This window comes from Echiichthys vipera (assembly GCF_963691815.1).
Source record: "Echiichthys vipera genome assembly, chromosome: 14".
Lineage (NCBI taxonomy): Eukaryota > Metazoa > Chordata > Actinopteri > Perciformes > Trachinidae > Echiichthys > Echiichthys vipera.
This window is the reverse complement of record NC_139839.1, coordinates 5,399,124-5,415,133: the sequence shown is the minus strand read 5'-3', so window position 1 is coordinate 5,415,133 and position 16,010 is coordinate 5,399,124. Positions and strand designations below refer to the sequence as shown.

The window sequence follows — 16,010 nt, the reverse complement described above, 5'->3', positions numbered from 1 at the left end:
AGATGTTGTGTAAAAGCTTGAGGTGTAATTCTCTAATTTCTGACTTTAAAGATGAAAATGTAACAATACGATGACTCGTGACGTGTCACTGCGTCATTACGTTAACACGCCTTCCCTCTTTGCTCCAGTCATCCCAAACACACAAACATGTCCAGTCATGTTTCGGTATTTACTTTGGGTTTTTACTGAAAACATTCAATATAAACGTTACTTTTCTTACATGTTACAGAGATGTACGGGTTTTTGATGTGACACTTTCACTCTCTCACAAGATAAAAGTGAATATAATTAATGTTGGCGTGATTTAAAATGCAGCAAATAAATTGTTTTATAAGGACCTTTTGTTTTTGTCGTTAGATTTTTCAAATGTTTGAGCCAGATTTCTAAATTGTCCAGTCATCGGTGTGACTGTGAAGCATGGTTCAGTAAATTACAGATTTTATATAAGTAAAAGAAAAGCATACAGATGTTCATTAATACCTCAGGCATAATGTTACAATTGTCTACTTTAGTAAATGGCAATAGTAAAACGTGTGTATTTATATATGAGGAGCTCTTTTCCAAAACGCTATAAATCCATTTTAATAGTTTTCAGGAAAATTACATTTTTTACCCAGACCCACACATTTGGTTAATATTGAATTTATCTTGTCAAAATGGTTCATGGCTCAGTCTGAACATGTTGAACGGACGGACAAGACAAAAAACTCTCCCGCTTCAGAGCGCCGCCATGTTGGATCGCATAGAACGCTCACTGAATTCTGATTGGTCGAGAGGACGTATGGCATTTAGGCTAAAAAAAGGTTTGGCGCTGGTCGCAGTTTGGAAAGGAACTGCATCTTGAGACCATTTTAAACAGTGAAATATAGAGATGTGGCAGAAACACTGATGAAGCAGTGAAAAGGTTCTGTTTACAGCAAAGTGGCATGACACACTCATTGTTTTAAAATTTGGATTTTATCTCGTTTTGGAAAAGAGCTCTTCATATATATATATCTATAAAACAGGAGTACATACATCAAAATAGACAAAAAATAATAGAGGAACTGAAGCGTCGAGCAACCGTCTGGTAAAAGTGGACATTATTGAGCAAATAAAACACTAAAATAGAATTTTAAAAATGGCATAAATGGGTTCAAATATCTTTAAAATGGTGGGATAAGGTGTTAAAAAGGTGAACGGCCTCTGGCGTGTTAGATCGGGGTAGACGAGGGATGACTTTCAATAGATCGCAGCGAGGGAGCTGCTCTGCTACGCACGAAACCCTGACCCAGAATCAGGTCGTCTGCGAGTGGTTTAGCACCAGGGTCTCCACAAACATGCGGTGCGAGGTAGGAGAGGGGCGACGCAAATATCGGCCGATGATAGCGCTCTGTCTCTAATCAGTTAAATAGGTAAATGCTAAACAGAGGTTGATTTTCTAGCGATTTCATTAATAGACACACAAATTTCAGCTCTGCGAATAAGCTGAAACAGGTCTAGCTGTACACTTATACAACAAAAATGATTGTAATTGATGGATTGATTGTCATTGTTCCTGACGTTTGTCTGATGCTGATTAAATTGTGACAGATTAGAGAATGTGCTTTTCACTCTTCAGGTCGTCACTAACTTTTAGAGATCTGAAACCTGCTTCTTTGATAATCTGACACAGTGAACTCCCTGTCACGTCTGCTTTTACTGTCTGATAATTGAACTTTAACAGCAATAAAAAAAAACACACATTGTGATATTTGCTGAAGTAGATTACAGGAAAGAGTCTCTCTTTGTTGATTTTCATAAAGTAAAACAAATTAAAATCGGCAGCCTGCGACATTTAAATCTAATCCCCTGCAGCATGTTTCACAGATTTGTTTTAACACACACTTTCTTACAGATTTGTGCAAAATGTCGGACTCGGACTCTGATTCTGACTTGGACTTTGAGTGGGGAAGCATCACACATCGAATGAGCGCTGTGAGTTTTTAACCAATAATCAAATTTAGAGCATTATTCTGATTGTTTTCTGTATAAATGTCACTGATAAATTGTGTTTTTTTGTTCCACACAGCGACTTTTGTCCCAAAACAATTCGACGATTGCCCTCCGTCCATCAGGTAAGGATCTTTATTTATATTCATACCCAGCACCACGATGTGTGACCACGTTATTGTATAAACCACTGGGCTTGGATGGTATTTATCTCCTCTTACGTTGGTATTTCACCACGTTTTGACAGAATAACCAACATTGCATCTTTCGGAGCAAGAATTTAAATGGTGAAAAGTGGAGAAACATGTTGGGTGTGTTTTATATTCACTAAGGTGGGGCGATGCCGACACAGCGCCCTCCTTTCGTACACACATCTTTCTCTGTTGTAGCTGATGGGAACCTGGAGGCAGCTCCGTTGTTTCACTTGGCGCTCGTCCTAATGAGGCGGGGAAAGTCACACGTTTCTGGGCGGAGCGCTTGGTTCTGCGTTGCGTGCATGCTGCACTTTTGAGTCACCGCATCACTGTCACAGCCCTCTGTTGAGACAAGTCTTTGATCTGAATTGCAGACTTTTGTCTAGCGTGCTTTTGTGAGGAGAGCCCAACCCAGCAGGGAGTCGCACCTCAACTCGTTCAATCGCCAATCCCGTTTGGTCTTTTTTTATTGCCGTAGGTACTTAAGACAATTTTCATATCAGTGTTACTACAGACGTGTACCCCCTCAGGCCCTGAGACCCGGCATTAACATGCGTCCTCTAAGTACGTCAGTTCACACCTGGCATTAGACAGGGTCCTTACGGGTGCGGCCAACCCTTGAAAACACTTACTTTTTTAGTGTGGTGTGCTTCCAAGGTTTGAAAAGTGCTTTGATTTTCAGATAAAGTGCTTGAAATGTAAGTTTATATGATGATGTCATACATGATATAAAACAGAGAAAATAAAATCTGCACATTTTAAGGCTAAAAACAACATTTTGTGACATTTTTGCATGAAAAAATCACTTTGATGTTGAACTGATGATCAGAATAGTTGGGGATTATATTTCTGTTGAGTTAGTTTTCCTCACATTTGCCGTCCTTCTGTAGAAAGCTGTCTCCAAACATCATGTTGGATGATTACAGGACAATAACATCTTATTAAATGTGATAATAATACGTTAAGTGAATACAGACTATTGTATTTGACGCGTGTGTGACAGGAATTACAATGAACATGTCTTAGGTTTTAAAACACACTCCTTATCTCCTCCTGATGCAGAAGTTTTCTCTATCTTTGCATGCAACGTACAGCCCTGTGTATCTAGTGAAGATACTTCCCTTTATCCTGTGATACAAGACTCAAAGCACAGGACAAGTCGGCCTTGCGCCCTGTACACGTCATGCACGCTGGGCTGTTTTGCACTTTCTGTATTTAAGGGCGCACTCACACTGTCCATCCGTACTGTGCCCCGTGCTACTCACACTACCTGGGCCTCGGTGAATGCTTCTTGCTGCCTATACGTCATCACGCCGTAATACGTCACACGCAGTGATGACGTCATCGCAATGCGCCGTTTCTTTTACAAATCTGGGAGGCAAGCCTAGGCGCCGTATGGTTGCACTCACACTGGTCAAACAAACTAGACTTTAGCGGCGAAACGTCCTGGGGCACGGTACGGAAGGACAGTGTGAGTGCGCCCTTAAACTCTACAGAATCTGACCGTGGGGGCGCTCTTGCAGACGGGAGACGTTCGTGCTGGGGTTTGAAGGCGGCTTTCCTTGCAAGGAAATGATTTTGGAATAAACTCACACGGAGAAAGCCGATCTTGTTGCTTCTTCGTCTTTCTTGATTGACCCTTATTGACTAATTTTCCCAAACATCCGCTGAGACAGTTGCACTGAGATGCGAGAGAGGGCAGCAGTCAGCATCGGCCACTATGGCCATGAATTACTTTTTCACCAAGGCTTCTACTCAAAGGGCCAGTGAATCTTCTCCCGTGGGCCGGATCAGCAGGCATTGTGTGGTAGCGTCAGAGGTGCTCTGCCGGTTACACGGTAGAGTCAAAATCCTGCCGCCCTACAGTCTAAACCATTTATACCGCACATCCCTAAGTTGTTCCCGATGCTGCTCTCAGGCAAAAACTAAGTGTATTTCCTGCATGTTTTGCTTTTTTGTTTTTTAGAAGAGACTTATGAACGATGGAGTCGCATCCCTGAAGATACCAGAAGAGAAGCTGGGGAGCGAATGCAAGTTTGTGCCTTCTGGCTTCCCATCCTGCTCCAGCGGGAGCAGCCCAGCTCTACTGTCATCTGGGCTTTAAACATAGGTCTCATTGACCCGGTGTAAGTCATGATCAGGGTCTAAATACACATTTTTTGTAAACCTCAATTTATAAAACCTTCTTATCGTCAATGCTTGGACGTTTACGGAGTTTGTTACTGTCTCCTTCTAGTAGTACGGATCTAAGTATGAGACACCTGGACAAGATCGAGACCGTGGAAGCCATCTTCAGAGCCCTGGAGAACGGGACCGTAAGTCGACTACGTAGTTACTTATTTTGGGATCATAATGCAGCAAACACTTGAATTTTAGTGTGGTGTTTTCAAGTTTTGAAATTAGAATAAAGTGCTTAAAATGTCCTGTTATATGCTTGAAATGTTCTGTTGCATGATGCTGGCATATATGATACACACAGAAAAGAAGATCTGCACATTTTCTGACATTTTTGCATGAAAAAATAACTTTGATGTCGAACAGATGATCAGAATAGTTGGTGATTATATTTCTGTGGAGTTAGTTTTCCTCACATGTGTCGTCCTTTTGTAGAAAGCTGTCTCCAAACATCATGTTGGTTCATTACAGGACAATAACATCTAATTTAATGTGATGAACAAGTGCAATTATACCTTTACTTTACGTTGGAGGATTGTTCTGGATACAAATGTGTAGTTTTAAGGTGCTGGAAAAGACTGAAAATGCACCTTAAAGTACTTGAATTTTACTTCGGAGAAGGTGCAGGAACCGTGCATCTGGGGTTACATGTATTATTAGGCACTGGAGAGATTAACAGATTGTGTTTGACAGTCGGGCAAATGATGATTTATCGCCAAACTGCTTGTTTGTTCTCTGTTTCAGGTGAAGAGGGACCTAGCGAGGCATGTCGTCTGTATAAGCAACATGTTTAACTTGGTAAGTCCAGAAAAGGGATTGTGAATAACATTCAAGAGCATCAACTAATCTATAAAAGTAAAGTTGCTTCATGGCAGAGGAATTACCTCTTTCTCTCGCTTTTGGTTTGAAATAATACACTTTTTGTTTATACCTTGTTTATTTATTTTAATTAAAAGACACCAAATGCAATATTAAAACACAGTGAATGTGTAGGAATACAAAAACAAAACCTCAAAAACATCGTACAGTCGAATGGACACTAACATGCGCTGTCATAGCCTTATGAAATGGTAAACAGAGACCGTTGAATGGTTTTCCTTTTGCAATACTTACCCGGCTCATGTTCCTGCAGTGCTCCGAGGATGTTTTGGACGAAGCGCTTCATTGGTTGAAGCACACGGGCGAACACGGGATCCGTGACCGCATCGTAGAACTGGGACATCCGAACGTCCTCTTCAAAGCCCTTCACCTTATCTTCACAGAGTGTAAGATGCACAACCATCCAGGAATTTGTCTTTTCAATGCCATTCAGGAAACATTTGCAGTAAAGAGGAAAACCTAAATGGCTCAGGTAGTTTAGTAGATGATGTGTGTAATGCTGATGATTAACGCACACTCCTTGTTCTTTCAAACAGATGCCAAGTATATTCAGCAAATGGGTACGAATGTGGAGAAAACCATGAAGACGTTAATGGCCCGACCAACTGACTATCACGTAGAGGTAAGGCTTAAAACGCATCGATGACACAGGGCACGTTCCGGCCCATGTCCAGCTTCGCCGGCTCTGTAAAGCGCATCTGTTTTTGAGGCCCTCCCCCCATCATTGTTCCCCTAGCGGCTCTTCTCTGCTCCCGTGGCAGATCTACTTCCTCTTTTTATCTCTCACTGTCGCTCCTGTGTGCAGAACAGTGGATGAGGAAACGACTCGTTGTTGACGTGGCGAAATTCCCGCTGCTGTATGACCCACAATCCTGTCATTACAAAGATATTGGGGGAAAGTCCAGTTGCTTTGCGCCACATCCTAGAAACCATCCCTAAACAGAGGAGGAGGTCTGAGACTCACTTAGCTCCAATTTACAATGCTGCCCTTTCATCCCTTCATTCAACAATCTAACCTCAAAGAACAACTGTTCACAAATGTCCTCCTGTGACTCCGACGACTGTCGTTCAGACTCAATAGAGCACTAACCAAGTCCAAACCAACTTCCACCAACGACTGTCACTCTAACGACGGTCGTTGGCACTTGGAGCACAAAGGGTTCAAAAGACATCATCGGCCTTGTGAGAGGTTAAATACCTGGATCTCCACACCAGTTAGGGCGTGATCACACTGTCCTCCCGGACCGAGACCCGGACTTTAGGGTACTTGTCCCCCCTCCCTCTCCCCCCCGCGCCCCAGCCCCGTTTGTACTCACACTGCCTGTGCCTCGGCCGATGCTTCTTGCTGTCCATACGCCATCACGCCGTAACACGTCACACGCATTGATCGCGTGTGTGGCTTTGTTTACAAATCTTTCCATAGACCTCGGAGTTTTTGTGCGTCTTGTCGACTGTTTTTGAATATTTTCATCCGACCAAATCTGCAGTAAACACTCCACCTCCGCACCACACCAACGTGAACCTTTCACCACCATTGTTGTTGTTGTTAAATGTCCGCGCATGGTCCGTCCTTCTATTTACATGTCCGAACAGGCGGACATAACGCTACTGCCGTAGGGCTCGTGCTCGTGCGCGTGCACATGCGCACGCTCGTGCTCGTACATGTGCAAACGGCTCCGCTAAAGCCCACCTCTTTCAAGCCGTGGCGGCCCAGCTGGCCCCAGTTGAGCGCGGAGCGGGTGCGCTCACACTTCTTAAAGGTACTAGACTTTAGCTGAAAAAACGGTTTTGGCCGCGGCCAAAAGGATAGTGTGAGCACGCTCTTAGTTGGACCAGTCCCAGCCTGGTCCTGGTCCTGGTCCAGTCCCAGCCTGGTCCTGGTCCTGGTCCTGGTCCTGGTCCAGTCCCAGCCTGGTCCTGGTCCAGTCCCAGCCTGGTCAGATGCGTACATGAACTGATGAAGCCTCTTGGATGAGAGGTGAAACATCTTCCTAGACAAATAACAAAGTCCAGTTGCCTTTTTACTTAAATTGCTTTGGGGACTTTACCTTTATTCACAACTTTTCCACCTGTGCCTGTTTCCACTTGGTTTTAAAATGCGTCTTGGGCGAAGCATTGTGATCCGATCACTCAAATAACGCGCCAAAGCGGTTCCCAGAGAAAGGCGTAACGGGAAAATAGGTCATCTTTATGCAACGTGGTGGTTGTTTTGGGGACAGTACGCCAACGCTCTATAACTTAGGAAGAATTGGACACAGTGTCACGTGACCGTCCATCGTTTTGCCACATTAGAGAAGTTTTAAGGAGGAGGAGGAGGTTTTTTTTACTTATTGTTTCTTTCAAAGGCGCCGCGCCCTTCGTTTCAGTTGTAGCACGGAACTTTGCGGCAAGACGTACTTTCCGAGAAGCGCACGCCGTCTGACGCTGGGGAAAAGATTCTAAATATTTGAGTGTCTTGTGTCTTTTACGTGTGTTAATATCTTTGGTTTGTTGTTGTTTTTGTTCCTCATCCAGAAAAGTGAAGAAATGAAGAAGAGAGGAAACGAAAACTTTCAAAACAAACAGTATGAAGACGCCGTGAAGTTTTATTCCAAAGCCATCAAATATTAGTAAGTTTTATTTTCATACGATCTTTAAAACCTTTTTAATCCGCGTCGTTACGTTCAGTACACAATAAAATATCACGACTGTGTCTTTTGTGAAGCTCTGTTTTTGTCGACACTGTATTTAATTAATACACAAAGAGAACAGACTTTAAAGAACACGCCTCAATTTAATCTAAAACGACTTAAAATACAGCCTCAAATAAGACCACGGAGCGGATTTAACACCTTTTTCTGTGTCGTTTAAGGGCGCACTCACACTGTCCTTCTGCGCCGGGCCAAAACAGGTTCTTCGGCTAAAGCCTAGTGCGTTTGACCAGTGTGAGTGCAACCGCTCCGCGTATAACTGCGGCCAGCTGGCCGTCCACGGCCGTTTGAGAGAGGTGGGCTTTTGTAAAGCGCGTTTGCACATGTACGAGCACGAGCGTGCGCACGTGTACGAGCACGAGGCCTACGGCGGTTCTGAGGTCATTTCCTGTGCGCCTGTTGGGACGTAGAAAAAAGGAGGGACCATGCGCGGACATTTCAAACAATGGCGGTGAAAGGTTCACGTTGGTGTGATGCGGAGGTGGAGTGTTTACTGCAGATTTGGTCGATGAAAAGATTCAAAAACAGTCGACAAGACGCACAAAAACTCAGAGGTCTACGGAAAGATCTGGAAACAAAGCCACGCATCGCCATGACGTCATCAATGCGTGTGACGTGTTACGGCGTGATGACGTATAGGCAGCAAGAAGCATTCTCCGAGGCCCAGGTAGTGTGAGTACAAACGGGCCTGGAGGGGGGGACAAGGACCCTAAAGCACGGAGCGCGGTGCAGAAGGACAGTGGGAGTGCGCCCTGAGATTCTACAGGTGTAACTAATAAACAGCTAAATGTGTTTGTAACTGATATTCGTTTGTTCTCCTTCCAGCCCCGACAACCACATAATTTATGGCAACAGAGCCCTTTGCTATATCCGCTGTAAGAAATATCTGTAAGTACAATTTACTCCTTTTTCATTTGTTAATATAATTTAAATTGAAGTCGTTTGCTCCTCGATGTTACGTCGCCTTAATAAATTGTGAGCAACAGAGCTAAGCTAATGAGCTAATGAACTTGCTAACTAACTACTCTTTTACATTGGTTTATAAACTTAATCAATACGTATTTAATTTATTTCTTTGCTTGAGACGTTGTTGCACTAATAGTTCGAGTACAACTCTGGTTACGGGTGTCGTTTGATCTTTTTTATATTGTTATTTGTGTCTAATTGCTCTTTAACGTCTCCTGTTTATTTATTTTATTACAGAAAAGCTGTTAATGATGGAAAACGTGCTACTCTGATTAAACCACACTGGGCAAAGGTAATGATCCCTTTAATGATCCGATCACATCGATGTAGTGAAGTTGGACGTGCAAAACGGCGTTTAGTTTCTATTTTATTACGTTAGAAACTGAGTGGAAGTCAATCTGGACTCGAAACAAACACTTGGCTCTGATGGCAGCAATGTTGGTCGGTCGGTCCGGACTGAAATATCAAAACAGCTATTGAATCGATGGTTTTATGTCTGTTCATTCAGTTTAAACCTGGTTCTGCAGATTTTAGCTGCTACATAAAGATGAGGCTAATTTGAGTCCAGAAGACTGGAGAAAGAAAAAGACTCTTCACAGCATAAATAACCATGTTAACATTAGAAATAACCATGTTAACATTAGAAATAACCATGTTTACATTAGAAATAACCAGGTTAACATTAGAAATAACCACGTTAACATTAGAAATAACCATGTTTACATTAGAAATAACCACGTTAACAGCAGAAATAACCATGTTTACAGCAGAAATAACCATGTTAACATTAGAAATAACCACGTTAACAGCAGAAATAACCATGTTTACAGCAGAAATAACCATGTTAACATTAGAAATAACCACGTTAACATTAGAAATAACCATGTTAACATTAGAAATAACCATGTTAACAGCATAAATAACCATGTTAACATTAGAAATAACCACGTTAACATTAGAAATAACCATGTTTACAGCATAAATAACCATGTTTACAGCATAAATAACCATGTTAACAGCATAAATAACCATGTTAACATTAGAAATAACCATGTTAACATTAGAAATAACCATGTTTACAGCATAAATAACCATGTTTACAGCATAAATAACCATGTTAACAGCATAAATAACCATGTTAACATTAGAAATAACCATGTTAACATTAGAAATAACCACGTTAACATTAGAAATAACCATGTTTACATTAGAAATAACCATGTTAACATTAGAAATAACCATGTTTACAGCATAAATAACCATGTTAACATTAGAAATAACCATGTTAACATTAGAAATAACCATGTTAACATTAGAAATGATGACGTTAACATCAGAAATAACCATGTTAACATTAGAAGTAACCATGTTAACAGCCAATTAAACACGATTAAGCCAGAAATCATGTTTACAGCAGAATTAAACATGTTTACAGCATAAATAACAATGTTAACATTAGAAATAACCATGTTTACAGCAAAAATAATCATGTGAATGGCAGAATTAACATGTTAACATCATGTTTACGGCATAAATAAACATGTTTAAAGCTGAATTAACCATGTTTACTGCAGAATTAAACATGTTTACAACAGAAATAACCATGTTTTAGGCAGATATAATCATGTTTACGACAATAACCATGTTTATGTCAGAAATAACCATGTTTTCAGCCTGGTACAACCACATTGAGCTCAATTTCAGAAACCCATCCATCTTTTAAACGGCCTGTGGTTTGAAGATGTAAAATATAATGTCCTGTTTGAAACTTGTTGCCACAACAAATGGATGCTGCCTCTCCTCTATTCAAAACCTGCTGTGTTTGTGTCCGCAGGGCCAGTACCGCTACTGTGAGGCGTTGTTCTCTGCGGGAGAGTTGAAATTGGCCCTTGAATCCAACGTTTTTGCGCAGGGTCTGTGTAAAGACAACCCCGAGGGGGTCAAAGATCTGAAGCAGCAGTACCTCAAATTCATCTCTGAAATGTCCGGCCGAAGTGGTAATTTACACGTCATCCTTACAGCAGCTTTCTTATATCACATTTACTTTGTTCTATCTTAATTTATACATTTAAAGAAACACATTTACTGGTTTGAAAAAGCAACCTAAGGCCTCATACCGTACAAATGTAGTTTATTTCATTTTAGCGCGGAAGAGTCGGCACAGAAACTCAGACCGTATTTCCCCGCAGAGCAGCAAATACAAGTGCTTTCATTACTGCTTCATATGATCCATCACCATTGTCTGAACTCTCTCTCTTTGATAGATAGGAACGTAACAGACTATTAATTAGATGGAAATCTTACGGATTACAGCGTTTAACGTCGCCGTTGAGCACCGTTCTCCCCGCAGAAGCCATACAGTACTCAATATCATCTGTGTTCATTTGGAGGTTACCGTCTAATAGTCGTAATCCGTAAGAATTGAGATTGTCGACTGTATGGCGTCAGTAGATCGTCGGGTCTCACCTGCAGAGATGCTCAATACTCCGGTTTCTCAAGCGCCATGTAAACAACCGGACCCTGGTTATAATCTGAGTTCCCATACTCTGGTTCACAGACTTAGATTACTCCTTTAGTAACTGGAGTGTTCTTGCATTTAAACACGTTAACCGGAGGAAAATCGAGTCATGCGTCTGCACGTGCTCCGTAGGTTATTACTCCTTCTCCAAAATCTTACGGATTACAGCGTTTAACGTCGCCGTTGAGCACCGTTCTCCTCGCAGAAGCCAGGTCGCCCTGTTTGTGCGATCTGAACACGGAGCTTCCTAATGCTCCGCTGAAGCCTCTGACACTCCCCGTTTCCTGTCTCTGCCTTTTGTAATCAGCTGTGTGAGCGCCATATGAGCACTATTACCTCTGCGAAGACGCCGCTTCTACGGCTCAGCCACCTCCCCAGTATTCTGCGTACAGCTCCTTTTTTAAAACATCACATGACGACGTGATTATTGCTCGTCATCAAGGATAAAATTAACTTGTTATTCACTAAAAATCTGAGTGAAATCATCTTTGATCTGTTTTATATCAAGACGAAAATTAAACTTTGTGTCTGTGTGCTTTTGATTTCAGTTGGACATCTAAAGAAAAGGTGTGTGTGTGTGTGTGGTGTCTTATACAATATACACACTTGATTAATAAATGCTGATAAACTTTTTTGGATGATTATTATTCTTTCTTTTCCTCCTCCAGAGCGGAGAGCACTCACAAATCACACGCTGCTGAGTCACGACAGCATCCTCATAGAAGTGTCAGAGGAGTGTTTGTGAAGTGCGATCCTCCGCAGAGTAAAGTGAGTTACATTTGTGAGGTTTTCATGTGTCGACGACGCATATTTTCTTATTTTAGTTTGGTTTTGTCAAGATCTGAAATGTTTTATCGATTATTTGATGAAAAAGAAACTCATCTGCAAATATTCTGATAGATTATTAATAATTTGAGCCATTTTTTCAAACAGAAACGCAAAACTTATCCTAAATCCAGCCCCTTTAATTTGAGGTTTTGCTGATTTTCTTTGTCTTACGAGATAAATAAACTGTATGTCTTTGGCTCTGTGTTAGATGAAATAAAAGCTTTTTACAGCGTGCTCACACTGTCCTTTTGGCCGCGGCCAAAAACCGTTTTTTCAGCTAAAGCCTAGTACGTTTAAGCAGTGTGAGTGCACCCGCTCCGCGCTCAACTGCGGCCAGCAGACCGTCCACGGCCCGCTTGAAAGAGGTGGGCTTTAGCGGAGCCGTTTGCACATGTACGAGCACGAGCGTGCGCACGTGTACGCGCACGAGCACGAGCCCTACGGCAGTAGCGTTATGTCCGCCTGTTCGGACATGTAAAAAGAAGGAGGGACCATGCGCGGACATTTAACAACAACAACAATGGTGGTGAAAGGTTCACGTTGGTGTGATGCGGAGGTGGAGTGTTTACTGCAGATTTGGTCGATGGAAAGATTCAAAAACAGTCGACAAGACGCACAAAAACTCTGAGGTCTACGGAAAGATCTGGAAACAAAGCCACGCATCGCCATGACGTCATCAATGCGTGTGACGTGTTACGGTGTGATGACGTATAGGCAGCAAGAAGCATTCTCCGAGGCCCAGGTAGTGTGAGTACAAACGGGCCTGGAGGGGGGGCAAAGGACCCTAAAGCACGGGGCACGGTCGGGGGGGACAGTGTGAGCAGCCCCTTAGTGTTAAACAAAATTTCCCCTTTGTACCAAACTGTGTTTCCAAAATCAGAAATCAAGATAGAAAATGGCTAATATTTATTTATTACAACTTTAGTACTTAACATATTAAATCATATCAATAATTAAATGCTTGAAAAGCGAAAGGAAACCGTAAAAATGATGTTAAAGTTACGAAATTTAAAATCCTGCTTAAATTTTGAATGTGTCATTTTAGTTATTTAAGTTATCTTTTTGTTTTTCTCCATTGAAGCTTTTCTATTGAATTCAATTTCACTTTTCATTATCAGTTTGTTTTAATTTCCACATTTAAGTTCATTTTTTAAGCATTTAATTATTGAATATCCAGACTAACATGCAGAAATGGTCCGTTTGCCATTTCCTCTTGTTGTTCATTTTAATCATCCTCCAAACTAAAGTAAATTAATAATAAATATAGAATAAAAACTGTGCGAACAGCATTAACTGACATGTAAAAAGACCTGTTTGTGTGTTTGTGGCTTTAGTTCACTGTTAATAATAACGTGTGTTCACAGGTCTCAGACGTTAAACTGGAAAAGCAACAAGGTGAGTTTGGTCGAACACCCCTGACACACCTTCTGTGCGTGTGTGCGTGCGTGTGCGTGCGTGTGTGTGTGTGTCAGATCCTTAAACACACGTGGATTTATTTAAAGGTGGAGGTTTTAACTTTTGTGCGTTTCATGGAAACAAATAAACCCGTTTTGATCATAATCAGGATATTAAGAGTTTCACGTAGAAAATCTATGCGTTAAAGTTCATTGAACAATTATTTCAGGGGTGTCCCCGACTAAAGATGTTCATAGTCGAATCTGATTCGCCAGTCGACTAATCTTCAAATCCGTTTTATTTACCGTAATTTCCGGACAATAAAGCGCACCTGACTATAAGCCTCACCAGCTAAATTTAGGGTAAAATACAGATTGCTCCATATAAAAGCCGCACCCGACTATAAACCGCAGGCGTTTTGATGTGTAATTACCGTAGTATATAGGGGTTCCTGCTACCACGGAGGGGATTGTCGGGACAGAGATGACTGTTTGGGAACGCAAAGCGTCCCATTTATTAACAATAAATCTTTCAATCATTCAATCAAACTTTCACATCTTTGACATGGCGAACAGCATTCGTGCAGAGTACAAATAATACAACGGTGCAAAGTAATACAAAGTGCTCGCCTGTAACACGGCAGTAAAAGTGCAGTCCCGCGGCCGTTTACGTTATCAAAATAACCAGCCATTCATTGATGTCAAGGGTACGTGCAGCAGCTCCATTTCCTTCTTTGACAGCCAGATCGATTGCCTTTAACTTAAAAGCAGCATCATATGCACTTCTCCGTTTGTTTTCCATGTTGAGGGTGTTTGCATGAACACTTCCTTTGCGCAAACTGTCGCTGACGCTCTCCTTCTCTTTGTTTTGCTCTTGTTACCTGGCGCCAGATGTCTGCCTCGGTCTCGCGCATCCTCGGTAGTGCGCGCCCCTGGTTACCGTAAGCCGTAGAAAAGCCGCACCGTTGAATAAGCCTCAGGGACCAGAACGAGGGAAAAAAGTAGCGGCTTATAGTCTGGAAATTACGGTATTTGCTCATGAAAAACCCGCTGATCTGGTGGCGAGACATGAAGCAGACAGCGGCGGGTGCACGTGAGTCCGGCGCTGCGGGGTCACGCATGAGGCAGAGGGTTACTGAGGGATCTGATTTCTGAGCATCTTGTGGATCCAGTTGATACATTTTTCAAAAAAGAAAGTATAATCCTATGATTTTCTGCCATAATTAGGCCTGGAGCAGATCCTGAAGCATGTACTAATTAAAAAAACAAAGACTTTGAATCGCTATGAACCGAGAATCGCTTGGAATCGAAAATTGTGTTGAATTGAAACTCCATGGAATCCATGGAATCCATGGAGTTAAAGTAACTTCATCTCATTTGTCGATGTTTTCTCTCTGCAGTGAAAATGGAAAGGACGGCTCAGTCGGAGGGCGGCGCTAAAACCTCTAAACCATCAAAAAGGTTCGTAGAGGAGCTTTTTACTAATGTCAGTGCTTTAATAAATGATGCTGCTGCTGCTTTAAAATAACTGCTGTGTGACTGCATTAGTTTCACTTCTTCCTAATATGTTGAGTTATCCTCCTTTTTATTTATCTTTTTACTCTAGATTGCATTTTACTCAGTATTTATTAACCATCACCAATCACCTTGTATAGGTTTTAATATGAATGTTTTATGCAGCATTATTCATTGTTTTTCTTTTCAGTGCCTTATAAACAGATCTCTGTCACCAGTCGGACAGTTATCGGCTAAATTCTATCAAACTTTCTGCGTTTTTTTGTTGTTTTTTTATTCTTGACTTATTCATTTGTTGACTGTCAAACTACATTATGAAAGAAAGTTATTTGGCATTAACAGTTTAACATGAGCCAGGCCACACACCAATGATAGCACTTCCATACAGGATTAGTAGTACAAAGATAATAATAAGTAAATAGTATTATGATGCACTGATCTGATAACGGTGCTTTTAAAGGTTCGGGTTTAGGAATCGGTATTTGGAAAGAGGAAGGAAAACATGGTATCTAAACATCTCTACTACTGTGCGTCTGACAAACACGCACTGTGAAATAAATCGGCTTTTAATAAGAATCCGCGGCGATCTCCCTTTCAGACCGTATAGCTCATGGGTGTCAAAGTCAAGGCCACAGCCGCCTGCTGGTGTTTTTTACACAGCAAAACTACATTACCCACAATGCAACAGTAGCCCATGAACTCACTGCAGCGCCGCAAGTGGGCCGCCTCGGCTTCATTAATCGTCAGCATTCAGGGCAGATGTCAACTTTCAGCCAAATTACTGACAGAGCCGTACAAAAATATTGGATTATTCATTTAATTGTTAAATAAAATACGTCACACTGTGTTAGGTCCTGGTTCAATAGGTTAAATGCATCAT

General features: G+C 41.7%; 1 protein-coding gene across 1 annotated transcript in view; it reads left to right on the top strand.

Moving 5' to 3' along the window:
• Nucleotides 1-16,010, top strand: part of ttc3 (tetratricopeptide repeat domain 3) — a 36,721-nt gene that overhangs the window by 1,233 nt on the left and 19,478 nt on the right. Inside the window, exons 2-16 of the mRNA XM_083926962.1 lie at nt 1,877-1,956; nt 2,051-2,096; nt 4,132-4,291; nt 4,402-4,480; nt 5,085-5,138; nt 5,473-5,605; nt 5,756-5,841; nt 7,734-7,828; nt 8,735-8,797; nt 9,113-9,167; nt 10,710-10,872; nt 11,942-11,960; nt 12,062-12,161; nt 13,586-13,616; nt 15,016-15,076. Coding sequence (XP_083783088.1) covers nt 1,888-1,956; nt 2,051-2,096; nt 4,132-4,291; nt 4,402-4,480; nt 5,085-5,138; nt 5,473-5,605; nt 5,756-5,841; nt 7,734-7,828; nt 8,735-8,797; nt 9,113-9,167; nt 10,710-10,872; nt 11,942-11,960; nt 12,062-12,161; nt 13,586-13,616; nt 15,016-15,076 — 1,214 coding nt within the window. The 5' untranslated portion in view covers nt 1,877-1,887. The remainder of the gene's footprint in view (nt 1-1,876; nt 1,957-2,050; nt 2,097-4,131; nt 4,292-4,401; nt 4,481-5,084; nt 5,139-5,472; nt 5,606-5,755; nt 5,842-7,733; nt 7,829-8,734; nt 8,798-9,112; nt 9,168-10,709; nt 10,873-11,941; nt 11,961-12,061; nt 12,162-13,585; nt 13,617-15,015; nt 15,077-16,010) is intronic.